This window comes from Moschus berezovskii, chromosome 21 (genome assembly GCF_049115385.1).
Source record: "Moschus berezovskii isolate FMDL1 chromosome 21, NW_MosBer_1.0, whole genome shotgun sequence".
Taxonomy (NCBI): domain Eukaryota; kingdom Metazoa; phylum Chordata; class Mammalia; order Artiodactyla; family Moschidae; genus Moschus; species Moschus berezovskii.
In genome coordinates, this window is record NC_142480.1 from 48,005,832 (window position 1) to 48,025,078 (window position 19,247).

The window sequence follows — 19,247 nt, forward strand, 5'->3', positions numbered from 1 at the left end:
GTGGCCTGGCTCCCTCCCACACTGTTCTGACAGAACTTTCCTCGAGAGACATCTCATGACACGTCCTTCCTTGTTACCGAAGCTTGGCATCTAAAGCAGAAGTCCTTCCCTTACCCACACCACCTACTCTGTCCCCAGTCTACTCGTGTGCTTCCCTGTTCCCTGTCCTGGGGGGGCGGGGATGGTTCCACCCGTCCCCAAGCCAGAAAATCAGGAGTCACCCTTGAGCACTTCCTTAAACACCTCCAGGATTTCTCCCTGTCTATCCGCCTCCACGCTCTCATTACATCTTGTTGACTGCTCAGCGGCAGCATAACTCACCTCTTTGCCTCCAGGCCCCGCTTCTTATACCCTCCTCCAAGTCTGGCCTAAGGATGAGTATGTCTTTCCCACGCTCTCCACCTTCCCCTGGCTTCTTGTCATCAGTTTAAGCCTCATGTGCTTTCTGCCTCCTCCTCCAGTCCCATCTCCCGTCACATCTCCTGCTCCTAAACTTGACCTTCCTGTGGTGGCCAGGTTCCTAGTGCCCACAGTGTAGTCACACATGCCTCTCTGCTTCGCCCGTGCTGGGAACTCCGCCTGAAACGCTCTTCCCGTTTGGAGCATCTGAATTCTTGAGCCTTCCACCTCAGCTCTGACGTCCTCCAGGAATCTCCCCTCCCGCAACCGGCTGGCCATTCCCTCCAGGCCTGTACTGTCAGGATCTGTCACTGCATGGCTGAATCGGATTATACTGCAAGTTATTTTGTTTATGGTTGCTTCCCCTGCTTTGTCCAAGTCTCTTGAGGCCCTAATGCCAGTGGCCGGCCCCCGGAAGGTGCTCCGCTGTGTGTGCTGCGCTGAGTCCAGGGTCCTCAGTCGCGTTCACCATCTTCCTCCCATCCTGGCTGAGGGCGCCTCCTCCAGCCACTCTCCTCTTCACCCGCTCTGTTCTTTTCCTACATCAGACGTGGACCGCACAGGCGCTTCTAACCAGTTCTCCCCACCTCCCTCTCTGCCCCTGTAAGGAACCCTCCACACCGCAACCACAGGGGCCCCTCTAAACTGTGATTCTCCACCTCACACCTGGGCTCCCTGTCTCCTGCCACCACTGATCCACGCTCTCCAGAACAGCCTGTCATCACGCCCTTGTTTCCTCCCTCGCCTGCTCATCTCCTGCCCCCGCTTCCGCACTCTGCCCGGTGCCCTGGCCATGCCATGCTGCCTGCTGTTCCATGAGTACAGGGTCACGCGCTTCACCAGGTCCTCCCTCCCCAACCATCCCCACAACCACGACTCCTGGTTCTGCGTTCCCAGTGACACTTGTATCAGTCCTGGACCAGCGAGCTTCCTGCCATACTGCAGCCGCGTGCCTTACCTGTCTGTCTCCAGCCTGTCTGTGGACTCTAAGAGCAGTCCTGGGCTCAGTGGCCCCTCCCCGGGCCCACACTTCAGAGGGCTCTACTCCCGTGGAGTAAGGAGTCCAAGGGGCTAAGGGGATGCGGGGAGCGGCCAGATCTGGGTCCCCGGGCTGGGGAAGACACAGGCCTGGTCTGTGGTGCAGGACAGGGCTGGGGGTGTAGGGGGTGGACTGCGGGCTGGGGCTGCCTATCTGTGTGTTCTAGCCCAGAGCTCCGAGGAGTGGGAGAATTCTAAACTTGAAACTGGCCTTCCAGGCTATTACAAAGGTACAATCTGTCAAGATGGATACAGAAGATTATTCATTTAAAGATTTATTGATTTGATTTATAACTTAAAAAAATTTAAACAGTTGGCCTGCGGGGCCCCCATCTGTACTCCTGCTCGAGCTGCACACTGTCCGCTCATTCATCATCCTCCCACCAGCATTCAGCCTAGTGCCTGGGCTCAGAGCAGCCGCGCCACCGATCCTGACAAAGAAATGGTCACATCTCTTTCTCACTTGAAAGTTTATGGAAACTGTTAATGGAAAAAGTATACTTTGGAAGGTATCTGGCTGATAGAGGAGATCCTTTTTTGGGGGGAAAGGAAAGATAATTTAGAATGTAACCAAAAGAATAAATGCAGAGCAGCGTCTCATATCTTATACAGTGCTTGACAATTTTCAAAGTACTTTTGCATCAATCATCTAACCTTCTGTACAGTGAAGTAAACCAGCTATATGTGTGTCCCCTCCCTCCTGGACATCCTTGTACAGCAGAGAGTAACGCAACATTGTAAAGCAGTTGCACTCCAAAAAAAAAAAAAAAATGCTGACAAAGGAAGACAGTAAAAGCACACACATGCAACTGATCTTGTCTTAGGAAAGATTCCTGTAACGCGGGCATAGACGACATCCTTAGTCTAGCATTACAGGTAAGCAGATCACACTCTCAGAACAAGGAAGAGGCAGTCTCTATGAGGACTTGGATCTTTGGTACCCACGGCTTTTATCGAACAAGGAAAGGTATCATACACATCCTATTCCCCAGCAGCCAAATGCATTTTAAGAAAGTAATACTTAACCTTTCTTTTTTTCAGCACTTTCCCACACAATGGTCAAAACATGGGCCTCTCCCCTTTCCTGGGAACCCTGAACACCGGGGGGTCGTTGCCAGATCTAACCAACCTGCACTACTCGGCACCACTGCCAGCCTCCCTGGACACCAGTGACCACCTCTTTGGGAGTATGAGTGTGGGGAACAGTGTGGGCAACCTTCCCGCTGCCATGACTCACCTCGGCATCAGAGGGTCTTCTGGTAAGTGGTCCCCGCTCCTTCGGGGCCATGCCTGTGTCCCCTGGTGGCTCAGCCATTGGTGGTCCCTGGCCGGGTGGCATGTTAGTAAATCGTAGAGAGAGAGTGACTGTGTCTGAGTTAGAGATAATAACCCACTGGGCTTCCCAGGTGGCCCTGGTGGTAAAGAATCCACCCGCCAATACAGGAGATGCAAGAGAAGCGAGTTCAATCTCTGGGTTGGGAAAATCCCCTGGAGTAGGGAATGGCAACCCACTCCAGTATTCTTGCCTGGAAAGTACCATGGATAGAGGATCCTGGTGGTCTCCAGTCCATGGAGTCACAAAGAGTCAGACGCAGCTGAGTGACTGAGCAGGCATGCATACAACCCCCTGGCTTGTGTACCTCTCAACTCTGCTGACATTTCACTCAGGTGGTTCTCTTTCTGCTGAGTTTGATGAGCTCTGGGGCAGCTCAGTGAAACCTCTTTCTTTTTTGTTGTTGTGTTTTCTTTTGGGTGGGAGGGCAGAGTTGACCGCACCTCACGGCATATGGGATCTTAGCCCCCTGCATTAGGAGCATGGAGGCTTAACCACTGGACCACCAGGAAAGTCCAAAACCTCATTCTTCATTGTCTTCTCCAGCCCAAGTGCCCCAGGGACTTGGAGAATAAGATTTGAGAGTCAAGAAATAAGTGTCCATTCTATTCTGTGTTAACTGTGGTCCTTTATCAACATATGATGATATTTAATAATTGCAGATATCTCTCTAGATTCCTCCAGCTTCCCAATGGATTGCAAAAGAGAATATTTTGAATTTTAGAAAATTGTGGGTACAAGGAAAATATCTATCCTTAATAGATATGTATATTAAGTATAAATCTGCCATAGTTTAAAACTGCTGCTGCTGCTGCTAAGTCACTTCAGTCGTGTCCGACTCTGTGTGACCCCATAGACGGCAGCCCACCAGGCTCCCCCGTCCCTGGGATTCTCCAGGCAAGAACACTGGAGTGGGTTGCCATTTCCTTCTCCAATGTGTGAAAGTGAAAGTCAAGTCGCTCAGTCGTGTCAGACCCTTAGCGACCCCACGGACTGCAGCCTACCAGGCTCCTCCATCCATGGGATTTTCTAGGCAAGAGTACTGGAGTGGTTTGCCATTGCCTTCTCCGATAGTTTAAAACTACTGGATCAAATTTTCAGAAGTGCTTAAAGGTGCTTTCAGTTCAGTTCAGTTCAGTCGCTCAGTCATGTCCAACTCTCTGCGACCCCGTGAATCACAGCACGCCAGGCCTCCCTGTCCATCACCAACTCCCGGAGTTCACTCAAACTCATGTCCATTGAGTTGGTGATGCCATCCAGCTATCTCATTCTCTGTCGTCCCCTTCTCCTCCCGCTCCCAATCCTTCCCAGCATCAAAGTCTTTTCCAGTGGGTCAACTCGTTGCATGAGGTGGCCAAAGTATTGGAGTTTCAGCTTTAGCATCAGTCCTTCCAATGAACACCCAGGATTGATCTCCATGCTTTAGCTTTACTAAAAAGCTACTCATAAGGTGACTTGGCTGTTACCATAAGAGTTTAAGTCCCTGCCACTCAGACCACATGTTGAAACATGACTGCATTTGCTTGAACCCTAACAGACCCTCTTGTCAGTGTCTGGGGCAGGTAGTATAGCCTCTGGCCACAAGGGTCCCAAGACTGGTGGCATAGCCTGTCTCCTTTAGAAAGATCCCCAGCAATGGTCTGTCAGTGGGGAAAGTGCTTGCTCTTTCCGCTCTAGGTTCAACAAGACTTGTCTATGCAGATCTGAACTTACCACTCAAACGAGGGTGGGCCCCTTCATCATGGTCCCCTGGATGTTTCTCTGTTGATTACAGTGACGGTGCCATTATGCTATTAATATATAATTTTAGGTTTGAAGAATTGACTTCAGAGACCACCTCTATTTTGGGGTCTCTGGGAGTCTTTGGGGGTCTCTAGGGTCTTTGAGTTATCCTGGTGCTTTACTTATGTGACCTTGGTGACGTCTCTGAACAAGGTCATCCAAGGTCACATGAGTCCAGCAGCATTGGCGCTTAGCCCCTTGGGTCTTGGGGAAGCTAGCGTTCTCCAGTACAGCCTTGGACGCTGCTTCAGCTGAAAATCCTGTGTTTAATTGTTGGCTGTTATTTTCCTTAAACAAGCACTGTATTACTGAGGATATGTCACAACCAGTGCTTAAGTTTTTAGTTTTTACGCACTCCTTAAAAATGCATGGTATGAAAGATTGCACATATATTTTTTAAGATGTGTGTGCTTTCTTTCTGAATGACTGAGTTTTTAAAAAAAAGTCTAAATTCATATCTTTAGCTCTTAATTTTCATTCTTATTTGAGCCAGCCACATCTCTGACTTTTCCATGGTGAGTTAGGTAGGGGGATAACTACTTAGAGTTTTGTCAGAGACATCTTACCTACCTTTTCAGAATCAATTGTGTGTGTGTGTGTGTTAGTGCTCAAGCATTTCTGACTCTTTGCTACCCTGTGGACTGTAGCCAATCAGGCTCCTCTGTCCATGGAATTCTCCAAGCAGGAATACTGGAGTGAGTTGCCATGCCCTCCTCCAGGGGACCTTCCCAACCCAGGTATTGAACCTGGGTTCTGCATTGCAGGCAGATTCTTTACCATCTAAGCCACCAGGGAAATCCTCAGAATCACTTACTGGCTAAAAATCCTTTGTCATTTATGCATTTCCATAATTTTCATCTAATACTTAACTTTTTATCAATGTGAAACAACACAGAGTTGCTCACCCCAGCTACAGGTACAAGAAGGTGGGCTGGGCTCTGAAACACAGAGGTCGCCCGTGGAGATGCACTACAGGGCCAGCATTCATTCATGGAATGAGGGCACTCTGCCAGGCCCTGGGCCAGGTGCCAAAGAGCCAGCAGAGCTCCCTGGCCTCCTGGAGCTTGTGTCCTTGCAGCATGTGTTATGGAAATGCCTTTCCCAAACTCTCCTGCTCTTGCTAAAATTCACTCCCCTCCCCTTAAAACAAAGCACCAACAAGGGTGTCCTTTTCCCCACACTGGAGGAGACAGTGATGAACCGCTTTTCAGGAGCCAGGAAAACAAAGAGAAAGGAAGCCCTGGTAGAGAGTCCCTTCCTGTGACTTGGTGCTAGGCTCAGGGTGTTTTAAGAGCCCCCCTGAGGCAGCCTGCCCCCCCACATCGAGAGCCATGACACCCAGTGAAGGCAACCGAGGGTCCTGGCTGGTTGCCAGGGACAAGGCACACGGGGCCCTGAACATAATGGGTTGTCCGGCCCTGGGATCTGTTCCTTGGACTGGAGGAGAGAAACTAAACATTCGCCTCCGCTGCCGCCTGCCTACCAGTTCTTGCTCTCCCAGTGGTTGTTTACATAATGTAATTCTCGAGAAAAATCTGTTCTCATCCTTTTTTAAAAAACTTTTTATTTTGAATTGGGGTAGAGCCGATTAACAATGTTGTGTGATAGTTTCAGGTGAGCAGCCAAGATACTCAGCCATACATATACATGTATCCACTCTCCCCCAAACTCCCCTCCCATCAAGGCCACCATGTAACACTGAGCAGAGTTCCCTGTGCTGTACAGGGTCCTTGTCGAAACCATTCTCATCAGAATGGCGTCGTCCCTCTTAGTCTGAGTGCATCTTCTCCTTGCCCTTGATACCACTTTTTTCCCCTTTGGCTTAAACAGCAAACATTTATTTCTCACAGTTCCAGAAGTTTGGCAATCCAAGATAAATGTGTCTGTGCAGAGCCCACTTGCTGGTTCATAGGTTCCTATTTTTTTTTTTAATCGGACTATAAGTGCTTTACAACATTCGGTTCATTTCTGCTGTACAACCTTGCTACCTTTTCCAGCAGGAGAGTTGCCCAGAGCTCTTTCTCACACAAAATCATCATCAAGTACAAATAGGAAGTTGAGTTTTTTCTTTACTGTTTGGGGAACAGAAGATTTGGTCGGTAACTGAGGTGTAATTGGCGAATGTGCTGTCTTTCAGGTCTCCAGAGTTCTCGGAGCAACCCCTCCATCCAGGCCACGCTCAACAAGACAGTTCTCTCCTCCTCCCTGAACAGCCGCCCGGAGACCTCCGCTCCCAGCGCCTCTGCCCTCCACCCCTCACTCCGCCTCTTCTCGCTCAGCAACCCATCCCTTTCCACCACCAACCTGAGCGGCCCCTCCCGGCGCAGGCAGCCACCTGTCAGCCCCCTCACGCTGTCTCCTGGCCCTGAAGCACATCAAGGTTTCAGCCGACAGCTCTCTTCAACCAGCCCCTTGAATCCGTATCCTGCCTCACAGGTAAAAAGCAAGCGAACTAACAGTGAAACAGACTGAAGCAGATGGGAACTGAACTAGGTCCTCGCTCTGAGCGCAGTTCACGAGGTCTTGGATGCAGTCAGTTCTCACTTCTCTGCGAAATCAAATCATTCCTAATGCACTAATGGTTTTCTAAGAGCAGAGCTGTTGTGTCGATTTGTTGTTGTTGTTTAGTCACTCAGTCATGTCTGACTCTTTTGTGATACCATGGACTGTAGCCCACCAGGCTCCTCTGTCCATGGGATTCTCCAGGCAAGAATACTGCAGGGGGTTGCCATTTCCTACTCCAGAGGATCTTCCCGACCCACAGATCAAACCCATATCTCCTGCACTGGCAGGTGGATTCTTTACCTCTGAGCCACCAGGGAAGCCCATTGTGTTGATTACTCTTAAGCAGACACTGAACAGTTTGCGGGACTCTCAGGAAGTTGGACTTGGAGGAAAGGGTCAGGTGTGGAGGGTGAAAACCAGTTATGTCTGAAATAGAAGGGAAGCCAGGTTTGGGTTTTAAATTTGGTGTGGAAAATCAATAATTGACTCTCTGAGCACTGTAAGCCACAGAGAAAGCCGAGGAAGACATTGAAATACCTTCCTGAAGCTTCCATATTGAATTAGACCTCTTCCCTAATTATACTGACAGATTTAAGAAAAGTCCATCTCTTGTTATTAAATACTTAGGTACAATAGGATCATATTTCTATAAAAGGACCCGGATGAGTCTGTTCAGAAAGAGGCACACTTTGAAGTCACAAGCCTGTTACAGAAATTTAGGGTGGAAACGTCATCTGTTTGACTTGTTGACTTTGTTTCTATTCTAAGTTTTAAGGGTGGTTTTTCAGTCATCAGTGAACATATTTTTAACCTGTTGGTCACTCCCTAGATACATTATAACATCACTTACTCACCACTTCACTATAAGTGAGTAATGATTTAGCAAGAAGAAGTTGACAGAACACAACAAAGGTTAGCAGATCCAGTTATTAGTCACTCTTCACCAATTATTAGCTATGGGATCTTTATTATATGAGTAATCCCTTCGGGAGAGGGTAAGAGAGTATTTCATAATTGTTTTTTAATGGTTCTTTCATGTTATTGGATTGCCTTTAATTTATTTTGCAAGATGATTTTATAGGGGCTTCTCTGGTGGTTCAGTGGTAAAGAATCTGCCTGCAGTGCAGAAGACCGCCTGCAGTGCAAGAGACAACAGTTTGATCCCTGGGTCGGGAAGATTCCCTGGAGAAGGATAGCAACTCACTCCAGTGTTCTCGCCTAGAGAATCCCATGCACAGAGGAGCCTGAAGGGGTCACAAAGAGTCAGACACGACTTAGCGACTAAACCACCACCACAAGATTATTTTACAGGATATAAAAAATAACACTGTCTAGCCCCATGGACGGAGGAGCCTGGTGGGCTGCAGTCCACAGGGTCGCTAGGGGTTGGACTGAGCGACTTCACTTTCACCTTTCACTTTCATGCATTGGAGAAGGAAATGGCAACCCACTCCAGTGTTCTTGCCTGGAGAATCCCAGAGACGGGAGAGCCGGGTGGGCTGCCATCTATGGGGTTGCACGGAGTTGGGTACAACTGAAGCGACTTAGAAGCAGCAGCAGCTACATTTTAAGGAGACCATAGGAATAAACAGCACTCTTTTTCAGATATTTTCATTTTTGTCTGCTAAGTATTTAAAAAAAACAATTTTTTAAAATCAGTGTTATTTGTGCACATAATTTAAGGGGTCTCATAGTTCTAAAGGGCCTGTTATGAACTAACAGTTGTCTCCCGCCCCCACCAGCCATGTTTCTCACTGCCGGAAGTGGCTGCTCTCGGCCATTTCAGCTGCTCTCCTTGGTCTAACAGTGTTGTTTCCTGCTGGTTTTGTTCTAGATTTTTACTGTTAGGTGTTCTCTGATGACATCCTCCTGTGGAAGACTAGGGTTTAGTTCTCCTTCAACCCTCCCAGGCCCCTCCCTCCTCGCTTCCCACATGTTTTTCCTACTCATTCTCCTCATCTTCACAGTGTGGTTTATTACATGTAGTTTGAATAGAACAGTACTTAGTGTTTAGTGTTTTCATGGTTGTAACAGTGTAATCAGAGTTGACCCTTACAGCTTACTATGAAATAACAAAATGAAGAGCTTCTTCTCCTGGGAGTTAATAAATGTCTTGTGTTTTTCTCACTGTGGTTTTCTCTGTATGTATTTCTCTGTATTCAGTCTCAAACTCTCAGCATTGGGTAGATCTCCTTTTAATATATTAAAAATGAGCCCTCCAGTAGCTTTCCAAGGAAGAGTACATGTGACGTGGCATGACTTCTGTGTGTCCTCACTCTTCCCACCATTTAACTAATAATTGGCTAAGTGTAAAATTCAAATTTGAAATACATTTATTTTGAAGTTTTGAAGGTATTAATCTGTCACCTTTTAGTTTCTAGAGTTGCTACTGAGAAATCCAGTGCCATTCTGATTGCTCAAGTGAAGTGAAGTGAACGTGTTAACTGTGTCTGACTCTTTATGATCCCATGGACTGGATAGCCTGCCCAGGCTCCTCTGTCCATGGGATTCTCCAGGCAAGAATACTGGAGTGGGTTGCCATGCCCTCCTCTAGGGGATCTTCCTAACCCAGGGATTGAACCCACATCTCTTATGTCACCTGAATTGGCAGGCGGGTTCTTTAACATCTGAGCCACCAGGGCACCCTCTCTGATTCTTAATACTTTGAATTAAACCTCCCTTGTTTTTCTTGTGAGGTTTGCAGGATCTTCTTTTTTCCCCTCTTAGTGTTTTAAAACTTCAAAATAATGTGGCCTGATATAAATCTAACTATCTGGTTGGTTTCTTTAATCTGGAAACTCACTTCCTTTATTTCTGAGAAATTTTCCTGAATTATTTCTTTGACAGTTTCTTCTCTTCAGTTTTCTCTGTTCTCTCTTGAATGTATGAATGTTGGACATCCTGTACTTTCCCTCTAGCATCCTTATTTTTTTCTCTTTCTTTTCTCTCTCTTTTTCCTCTGCTTTCTGAAAGAGTTTCTTAACATTATCTTCTACCCTTCTGTTGAGGTTTTCATTTCTGCTCTCATCCTTTTAAATTGCCAAGACGTTTTTTGTTCTTGTTCTCTGAATGTTCCTTTTTTCATAGCATCATATTTATTCCATGGATGCCATATCATCTTTGATGTCTCTGAGGTTTTTAGTGATAATTTTTGTTCCAGATTCTTTTTATTTTCTTTGAATAGATATTTTCCAAATTGCATAGAAGCAGCGAACATAATATAATGAATCCTCCTATACCCATCATCCAGCCTCAACAGTCATCAACATTTTTTTTTAAAGAAATAGCTCTCTTTAGCTGTACCAGGTCTTAGTTGCAGGAACCCTGGCCCCCGCATTAGGAGTGTCTTAGCCACTGGACCACCAGGGAAGTCCTCAACATTTTTATAATCTTGTTTTATCCATATCCCCTTTCTTAAAAAATGTGTATAGAGGTGTATATTATAAATAAGTATGTATTTCTAAAAAATAAGGATTTTTTAATCACCCTAAATATTATATTGATAATTCTCTTTTTCATGACAGCTTCTTCCTACATAAATTTCCCCGGGTTTGTTTTCTCAGTTTGTCTGCTTGGGTCTCTGACTTACATTCAGACACTTTCCTCACGATCTGGTGATCCTTGGCATCCTGCTCATATTTAGCAATAGGACACAGACACATGCACACAAACTGATTGGAAGCTCTGTGTCGGTGGGTTGGCTTGTTGAGTACAGTCTTCACTGTAGACAGATCCAGGTCGGCCCTTTCCCGGGGGACCCTCTGGTATCCTAAGTTGGATTGTCTCCCAGGCTTTTCAGATCCCCAAAGGATGCTCTCCCGATCTTGCGCCTGGCCTGTGCCTGGACCGAGCACTGTGGGAACTGAGCTGGGAAAGAGGTGGAGGCTCAAGGGGCCACAGTGAGCTTTTTTTTCTTTTTGCTTTCTCAGAAGCCCTGCATTCTCAGCAGTGCCTCACCTTCTAGGGTCTGGTGCGCCCAGTCCAGAGACCCCGGGGCCATACTCCCTCCAGAGTGCCGCCCTCAGCCTCCCACCAGGCATGGGCTCTGGAGCCCACTGCTGCCTGCCAGCCTCTCCAGATTTAGCTTCATCTTCTCCCGCTACTGCCCCCTGTTCCCCCCCACCCCCACCCCGTGGGGACTCTGTGATGGAACCAGACCACCTCCCTGCTGCCAGCCCTGCATTTGGTTCCCTCAGGTCTGCTCAGCCAGCCACTGCGTGTCCATCTGCTTTTCATTTTACAAACTTCGTTGCCATTTTCTTCCTTCTCATTATCTTCATCCTCGTGTTGTTTATCTTCATTTTAGCATTATTTACGATGGTTTTCATTTTGTTTATTAATGTTTATTGTTGTTTAATGTTGTTTTAGGGTTTCAGTGGGGTTTGGGGAGACAGCAGAGCTAAGTGCTTTTTTTCAGTCTTCTATTTTTAACCAGAAGTTATGTCTGTTAAAAAAAAAAACTAAGCAAACATGATTTTCACTGAGAAAACTGAGACGAAACTGGTTAAATTGGCTGCATTTTGCTTTGTTTGTTTTTGAAGACAATAGAAATTGTCACTGAATGGAAAATGCTTTGGGGGGAAGTGACATTTGAAGTATACTTTGCAGGAACAGAAGTAGATTTCTCAGAGGACAGTGTAGACTGCCAGGGTGAGGAGAATATCAGGGTTTTTCCTCACTTTGACATTTCCTAATTGTAAAGGGGGGCTTCCCTGGTAGCTCAGCAGTTAAAGAATCTGCCTGCCAAGCAGGAGACATAGGTTCAGTCCCTGGCTCAGGAAGATCCTCTGGAGAAGGAGATGGCAACCCACTCCAGTATTGTTGCCTGGGAAATCCCATGGACAGAGAATCCTGGTGGGCTACAGTCCATGGGGGTCACAAAGAGTCTGACACAATTTAACAACTAAACAACAGCAGCATCCACGAAGGATTGACCACTAGCAACTCAGAAGCTGAGTAGTTAGTGGCTTTGTTTTTCAGATGGTGTCCTCGGATCAAAGCCCACTGTCCTTCCTGCCCACAGAAGCTCAAGCCCAAGTGTCCCCCCCACCCCCTTACCCCGCAGCCCACGACCTGCCCCAGCCTCTGCTGCAGCAGCCCCATGCCCAGGAGCCGCCTACCCAGCAGCCTCAGGCAGCCTCATCACTGTCCCAGTCGGACTTCCCACTCCTCACAGCCCAGGTGAGTCCCACCCAGAGCCCCAGGCAGGAGGGGATGCTCATGCCACCCCGAGTTCCAAGCTAAATGGTTCCTTCCTTGTTCCCTGAAGGGCTCATCTTTGACCAGCTTCTTCCCAGATGTAAGCTTTGACCAGCAGTCCATGAGGCCAGGTCCAGCCTTTACTCAGCAGGTGAGTGGCCGCCCGGGCCTGCCTCATCCCCAGAGCAGAAACTGTCACAGTCAGGCTGCTCCATGCGGGAAACCCACACCCAGCAGGCTTGGTCGGTACCGCACTTCTCTGACCTTGGGTGCACTCAACAGCTGGGGAGCCTGGCTTTGCCCCGAGCCCTAGCTGCTGGTGCTGGCTGCCTTAATTCATTGTCAGGTGTCAGCAGAGGACCTTTTGGAACACATGGTGGAAGACTTGTGATGACATTCTAGCCATAGAATTGTAGACATGCTCATGCTGGAAGGAACCTAGCAATCCACGGGTCTATCATGATGAGGAGACAAGGAGCAGGCAAGGGCTTTGCCTCGGCCCGAGTTGCTATGTGTGGCCTCCTGGGAGCCCATCCTGGCCAAGCAGGGGTCCTTCCTGAAGGTTCTTCTATGCAGCCATTTTATTTCGCTTTTTAGTTTCTCCCTAATAACACAGCCAGTCTTTTATATCCCTAGATTTTATGTTGTTGTTCAGTTACTGGGTCGTGTCCAACTCTTTGCAACCCCATGGACTGCAGCATGCTAGCCTTCCCTATTCTTTACTATCTCCCAGAGTTTACTCAAACTCATGTCCATCGAGTAGGTGATGCCATCCAACCATCTCATCCTCTGTCACCCCCTTCTCCTTTTGCCTCGATCTCTCCCAGCATCAGGGTCTTTTCCAATGAGTTGGCTCTTCGTATGAGGTGGCCAAAGTATTGGAGCTTCGGCTTCAGCATCAGTCCTTCCAGCGAATAGTCAGGGTTGATTTCCTTTAAGATATTATAGTATTCAATAACTATGGTTTGGGATCCAGGATATATTACAGAGAGAAGGAAGAGCACTTTCCAAAACTTAACAAAAACAGTAAAATAAATAAAGACAGATGTTTTCCGTGTAGGCCATGGGGAGTGGTGAGAACCAATATTCTCTGCAGCCTGATTTTCTCGAGAAGCCATGTGAGTCTAGGTGAGTCAGTGTCTTTCTGAAAAGTGATGGAAACTCCTACTTTTGAAAGATTTTTTAATGGTTTAAAAATTAATTTCAGGAACGGCACCTAAAATAGGCCCCAGTTCTGACCCATCCTCGTCAAGGCTTTTTGCAGAGAGAGGCTTGCTTGCACTCCTCCCTCTGAGTGAAAGAAGGAGAGGGGTCTACTGTCCCGTTTCTTTAGAAAGCAAAGAGGAAAAGAGCCCATCGCTTCCTTGGTTATAGACAGAGCCTTTGAAGGGTTCCCACCAATGGTAGTTTCCAGAAGCCTCAGTGTGCTGAGGAGGGAGGTGTCTGTGACCGGTGGGCCTGCAGAAACCACAGCCAGTGGCGTTATCCAGGATGGCACAGAGCACCAGGCAGTGTGCGAACAGGGACACGTCACCCACAGCGTGGCCCTTGGGCCCCTCCTCCACCGCAGGCTCCCGCTGCCCAAGCAGAATGTTCTGTGTGGGCTGTCACAGCGAAGAAGGGGTATGACAGCTCCCATGGCTGGTTTTGCTTGGGGGGCACACAGCACAGTCCTCCCCAGGGAAGCAGAGACCGTCCCTCACACAGTGACCTCTGGTGCCTCCAGGTGCCCCTGGTGCAACAAGGTCCCCGAGAACCACAGGACTCCTTTCATTTGAGACCAAACCTGTATTCCAACTGCGGGAATTTCCCAAACACCGTCCTGACAGGTGAGTGTGGGCCACCTCCCAACTGCTTCTTTCACGTCACTATGTTTCTCCAGATACCGCTGTAAGACAGTTTAAACAACATGACATTATATAAAGCCAAAAAATGAAAGCCCTGCAGCTCAGCTTTACTTTGTTGAGATGTGGGAGTCAAGCCCCAGAGACTGCGAGGCAGGGAAGGGCCTGGTTACCCAAGTCTTTTTCTGACCTGCTTAGTTTCCAGTGACTGACAACTATTCAGAGGGAGGAAACCTGCAGAACTGGGACTTGTGGGACTGACTGCAAAGAACACGGATTCCAGAGCAGGACTGTGGGCCTGGGAGTGGTTGGGACATGGGTGATGACTGTCCTGGTTGGCGAGATGGCAGGGGGTCGTCACCAGTCGTGTCCTGAGTGACCTGGCCCCACGCCTCCTAATCCACACTGTTCTCCCCTCTCGCTGCTCTTTCCAGAAGACTCAAGCACCAGCCTGTTCAAAGACCTCAGCAGTGCACTGGCAGGCATGCCTGAGGTCAACCTAAGCGTGGACACTCCGTTCCCACTGGAGGAAGAGCTCCAGATTGAACCGCTGAGCCTGGACGGACTCAACATGTTAAGCGATTCCAGCATGGGCCTGCTCGACCCCTCTGTAGAAGAGACATTTCGAGCTGACCGACTGTGAGGTGATCAGAATGGGACAGAAGGACTTACTTCTGAAACAGCTAAAACAGAACGGAATAGAACCAGCTCCACCCCTGGGCGTTAGTTATATCGGGCTTCTGACCTGAAAGGAACCCAATTCCTTGGCTCCCAGCTCTCAGATGAGGTCCCATCTCAGTCGCCGTGGCCTTCTCTCAACCACAGAGCTGGGCGCCACCCCTCAGGCCCGCAGCACAGGCCCTATAGCTGCAAGCCTGCTGCTTTGGCGCTTCTGATGACTTGGTCATCACCACACCCGTGACATCTTTTATTGACCATCTAGCCGGTCGATGAGTAAAAGAAAATGTGTGCCGAGAGGCCTTAGTAGCCGTGTATAATGCTCAGAACCACTGATTTCAGTCAACACTGAAGAAAGGACCCGGAGTGGGGGGTGGTCAGGGGTTGAGGGCCTCTGGGAGCCGACTCACCTCCAGCGACGGTACCAAGCCCCACGATGCCTGCCGTGGTCCCGCTGTCTCAACTCGGCACCCCAGGCAGCCATGGGATATCCAGGGCAGCACGGAGGACCAGGGATCCCTGAGAGACCTCCATTCGAACACAAAGAAGGATTTCCGCCGCACGTTCAAGAACAGACTTAAGTTGAGCAAACTGAATTCTAATTGGTTTTCTCCCAGTTTGTAATCTCTTCTCTGCTGCTGCATTACCCCTTTTCCTTTGGATAAGAGGAAAAGGAAGACTATTTTATTTTATTCTGTCACTGAAAAAAAAAAAATCAAAATCCCCTGGTAACGGATGAGCCTGAAGAGAACAGGGCTTCTACTCGGTGGCTGTGGAAGACAGAGAGGGGGGCTGTGTGTAGGTATCTTACAAGCACACGATGTCCTCTAGACAAGCTGCAAACCATCTAGGCCTCCCTGTCTACAGACTGGCCAGGAGGAGCAGCTGGGGGTCTGGACCAGCACCACCCCCCAATCCAGCAACTGTGCAGCAGCAGAGGGAAGCTGGTTCTCTGTGGAAAGGGGGTGTTCCTGTCACCCCACTAGACCATAAGCTCCTTGAGGGCAGAGACTGTGCCTTACCCATCACCAAATCCCTAGCACCCAACAAGTGCCTGGCACTGAACAGGTACCGCCGACCTGTGCATCGAATGCACACACGTGTGAGTGAGTGGATGGATGCACGAATGAATGAATCTGCCTTGCTCGGAGGCAGTCTGATCTTTCACTGACCCTCTTCCTCACCAGAGCTTCTCAGAGCTTCAGCTTTCCTAACACTTGTGCCTGTGGTTAAGTGAAGCACACACTTTAAGATGCTTTTAACACTAGGTGACCAAGTCCACTGTTAGGCCACATGCCTTGTCCTCCTCAAAGCCACGCACGTGGCTGGACACTGTCTTGTGAGTGCACCTAGGGTGGCTCAGCAAGCTGGGGCCTCCCCCAAACTGGGCCCTTGGGGGTCCTGGCCATCACAAACATCTTCCCTCTCAGACCCGTGTTTTGCTCTCAATTGTGTTAGGAGATTCACCCTCTGAGGCTGAAGAAATAGTGTATGGTTAAACAGAGGCCTAATTTACAGAACCATCATTAGGCATCAGTACTTTAGCACAAAACGGTATTACTGTGTTTCTACCAGCACCTGCCTCCTCTGATCAGTCTATGCCAGCCCCTGACCAGAAACTCCAATGGGTGGGCTAAAAAGCCATCAGGGGAGGAGTCTGGGCAAAGGGGCCTCACACGGGCCTGGGAAGACAGCATAGAGTGGACGGACACTGAAGGAGGGATAAAGTTGCTCGAGCCAGACAGACAGCTGCTTTCCAGGGACACCAGGCACGTTGCTGCAGGGTCAGACGCACCCACCTAAAGGAGCAAGGCGGCACCGCGTGGGTCTGAACCGGTGGCAGGAGGGGTCTGTCACAGGGTCCTGGGCTATTGACCTCTCCAGACCTTCTCCTGTTTCCTTCTGTCTCCAGGGGGCTCCCCTCCCTCACCAATCCATTTCCACTGTGGAGCCCAGGTCTTGATCTCCCCGCGTCACACTCGCTCTGAACACCCCCGCTCTTGAATTAGAAAGACCAGAGCCCTCCCTGCCTGAGCTCTGGCTCAGGAAAGGGCTGTGGGCCTCCCCTTCGAAGCCTTATTCCCAGTTACACTTCCAGATCTCAGTGACTTTTTGTGAAAGAAAATGGCCTTTCATTGTACATAGCATCCCAGCATGCTGAAAGAGCCAGATGCTGCCTGCCTCTCGGGTGTCCCCCTGAGATCTGAACTAGCCTTTCAGACAAGGGGGAGTGCTGATGTCATGAGAGGTTTTTTGTTGTTGTTGTTTTTTTAAATGGAGATTCCAGGATAGTCTGCTCTCTCCACAGTGCCTTACCCGTGGTGATCACTGGTGTCAGGGTCCCAACTCTCTCTGTCTGAACAGCAGCCCAGCCATACAGCCAGAGACCCTGAGACTTGCAGGACCAAGTGCGCTCCCCTTGGGCATTCACCAAGGACTTGTGGAAATGGAGGCTCCTGGGGAAAGTGACTTGTTTGGGGGGAGGGTAACGATGACAGTAAGGTTTAGCACTGAATCCAGTTTGTCCTTAGGTCCGTCCATCCCCTCTCTTCCTGTGAAAAGGTTTTGGACATACAACCCGCCTTGCTTACCCAGTGTCAGGGACACCCATGGACAGGGGTCGCCCTGACCTCCTCACCGCTGCCTCTGGTCCTCAGCATCTGAAATGGCTGCAGACTTCAGAGTAAACTATTTTTCAATATTTAGTTTTTCACAATAAATCTATGGTTGTACTACTCTCATTTACTAGCAGTTAAACAGCGTAGAACTAAAACCCATCTGTGTTTCTGTTTTCCCCCCCTTCTATACGGTTGTGGTTTTTAGGACATAAGGTGTCAGGAAAACCTTGGTTATGGCTAGATCAACATGAATTCTCCACTGTCCTGTCTCATTTCTCCTAAGTCTACTGTATATTACCTGAGCTGAAATGTATATCCCAGTCCATTTGCATAGTTGAAGACACTTCCTACTCTGACCCTCGTCGTCTCTTCTGATTTACGCACGGACAGTCTGGTCCCAAGCGTGTTTCTTCCACTGCTTTGTGATGGAAACATCACAGCAAAACTAATCAGATTTCCCACCAGTATCCTAGTCCACCTGCCCCTCGTCAAACAATATTTAAAGATTGGAAATTTGTATAAAGTAGCTTCCAAGTTTTATAATGCATCGTTTTACATCTTTCGTAATTAAAAGCAGCACAGTAAGGTTGTGTGTGCGTCTGGTGTCTTCCTTGGCCTCCGGTGAGATAAACGGGTGGCGAGCCCGTCTCACTCAGTGCAGCCTGAAGTCAGAGATTTCTGGTCCATGGCTGAGCAGAGCCTGCACTGGCCCGCTTCTCTTAATATGTGCTGTGGTGCCCAGTCCTGAGAGAAGCCCAGAAGGAAGTAGGGGCACATGTGTACTCAGGACAGAGGCATCGTTGTAGGAGCTCAGCATTCTGCTCCCTCTTCTGAGGTTCAAGCCACTGATGTGCCTCCCCCAGCCACTCTGCCGCAGGTACTGGTCTTTAGCTCTTTCAATCCTAAAGGAAATCAACCCTGAATATTCATTGGAAGGATGGATGCTAAAGCTGAAACTCCAATACTTTGGCCACCTCATGCAAAGAACCAACTCATTGGAAAGGACCCTGATGTTGGGAAAGATTGAGGGGAGGGCGAAAAAGGGGTGACAGAGGATGAGATGGTTGGATGGCATCACCGACTCAATGGACACGAGTTTGAGCAGACTCCGGGAGATGGTGAAGGACAGGGAAGGCTGGCGTGCTGTAGCCCGTGGGGTTACGAAAAGTCGGACACAATTGAACAACAACAACCCGTTTCACCAAGGACTTGGGTTCTGCTTTCTACCCTCAAGCCCTCTCCCCCGTCCCAGCAGGGTTCAGAGCGTTGACCTCTCCAACAGCAAACAGCCTCTGCTGCCCCCAGAGACCCACTTCCTCAGCCGCACCCAAGGCTCGTCAGAAAGATGACTCTTCTGAAATCTTACTCAGAAATCCCACCTCTGACCCCGACTTGCTGAGCCACCATTTCTACTCCGGTCCCCACACACCCTGTTATCTGACTCCACTGGGACTTCTGTCCCTTGTCCCTCTTCTCAGTCTGCCTGTCCCCTCTTCATTCCCCGGCCGAGCCCACCGACTCAAGGGCCTTCAGGACACCCTCGCCAGCCCTCCTGCTCTGACCCTGGCATTTCTCAGTAGCCACACACTGCCCCTAAACTCCTCCCTCCTCTGCCTCCAGACCTCTCCTCTCATCAGGGCCCTTCCCTCCTCATAAGCGGAAACTTCAGGTTTCCTTCAGAGGGCAGCTCCCTCAGCATCCCAGCTGCCCCCACGCCATCCTTTCTCCCGGAAAACTTGGCCTAAATCTGTACCCATCCGCTGGTGCCTGGCATGTAGGAGGTGCTCAATAAATATTTTCGAACTGCTGACTTCTGCCCGCCCTCTCAGATCACAGCCTTTATCTACCACA

General features: G+C 49.1%; 1 protein-coding gene across 3 annotated transcripts in view; it reads left to right on the top strand.

Annotated features, from left to right (window-relative positions):
• The window catches only part of CRTC3 (CREB regulated transcription coactivator 3), a 103,428-nt gene extending 85,443 nt beyond the window's left edge, over nucleotides 1-17,985 (top strand). For 2 of the 3 annotated variants that reach the window (XM_055417866.2, XM_088829608.1), the window contains exons 10-15: nucleotides 2,479-2,696; nucleotides 6,690-6,988; nucleotides 12,038-12,238; nucleotides 12,327-12,407; nucleotides 13,983-14,085; nucleotides 14,535-17,985. In XM_055417866.2, coding sequence (XP_055273841.1) covers nucleotides 2,479-2,696; nucleotides 6,690-6,988; nucleotides 12,038-12,238; nucleotides 12,327-12,407; nucleotides 13,983-14,085; nucleotides 14,535-14,743 — 1,111 coding nt within the window. In that variant the 3' untranslated portion in view covers nucleotides 14,744-17,985. The remainder of the gene's footprint in view (nucleotides 1-2,478; nucleotides 2,697-6,689; nucleotides 6,989-12,037; nucleotides 12,239-12,326; nucleotides 12,408-13,982; nucleotides 14,086-14,534) is intronic. The other variant, XM_055417867.2, reaches the window with a different exon arrangement.
• Nucleotides 17,986-19,247: the final 1,262 nt, after the last annotated feature.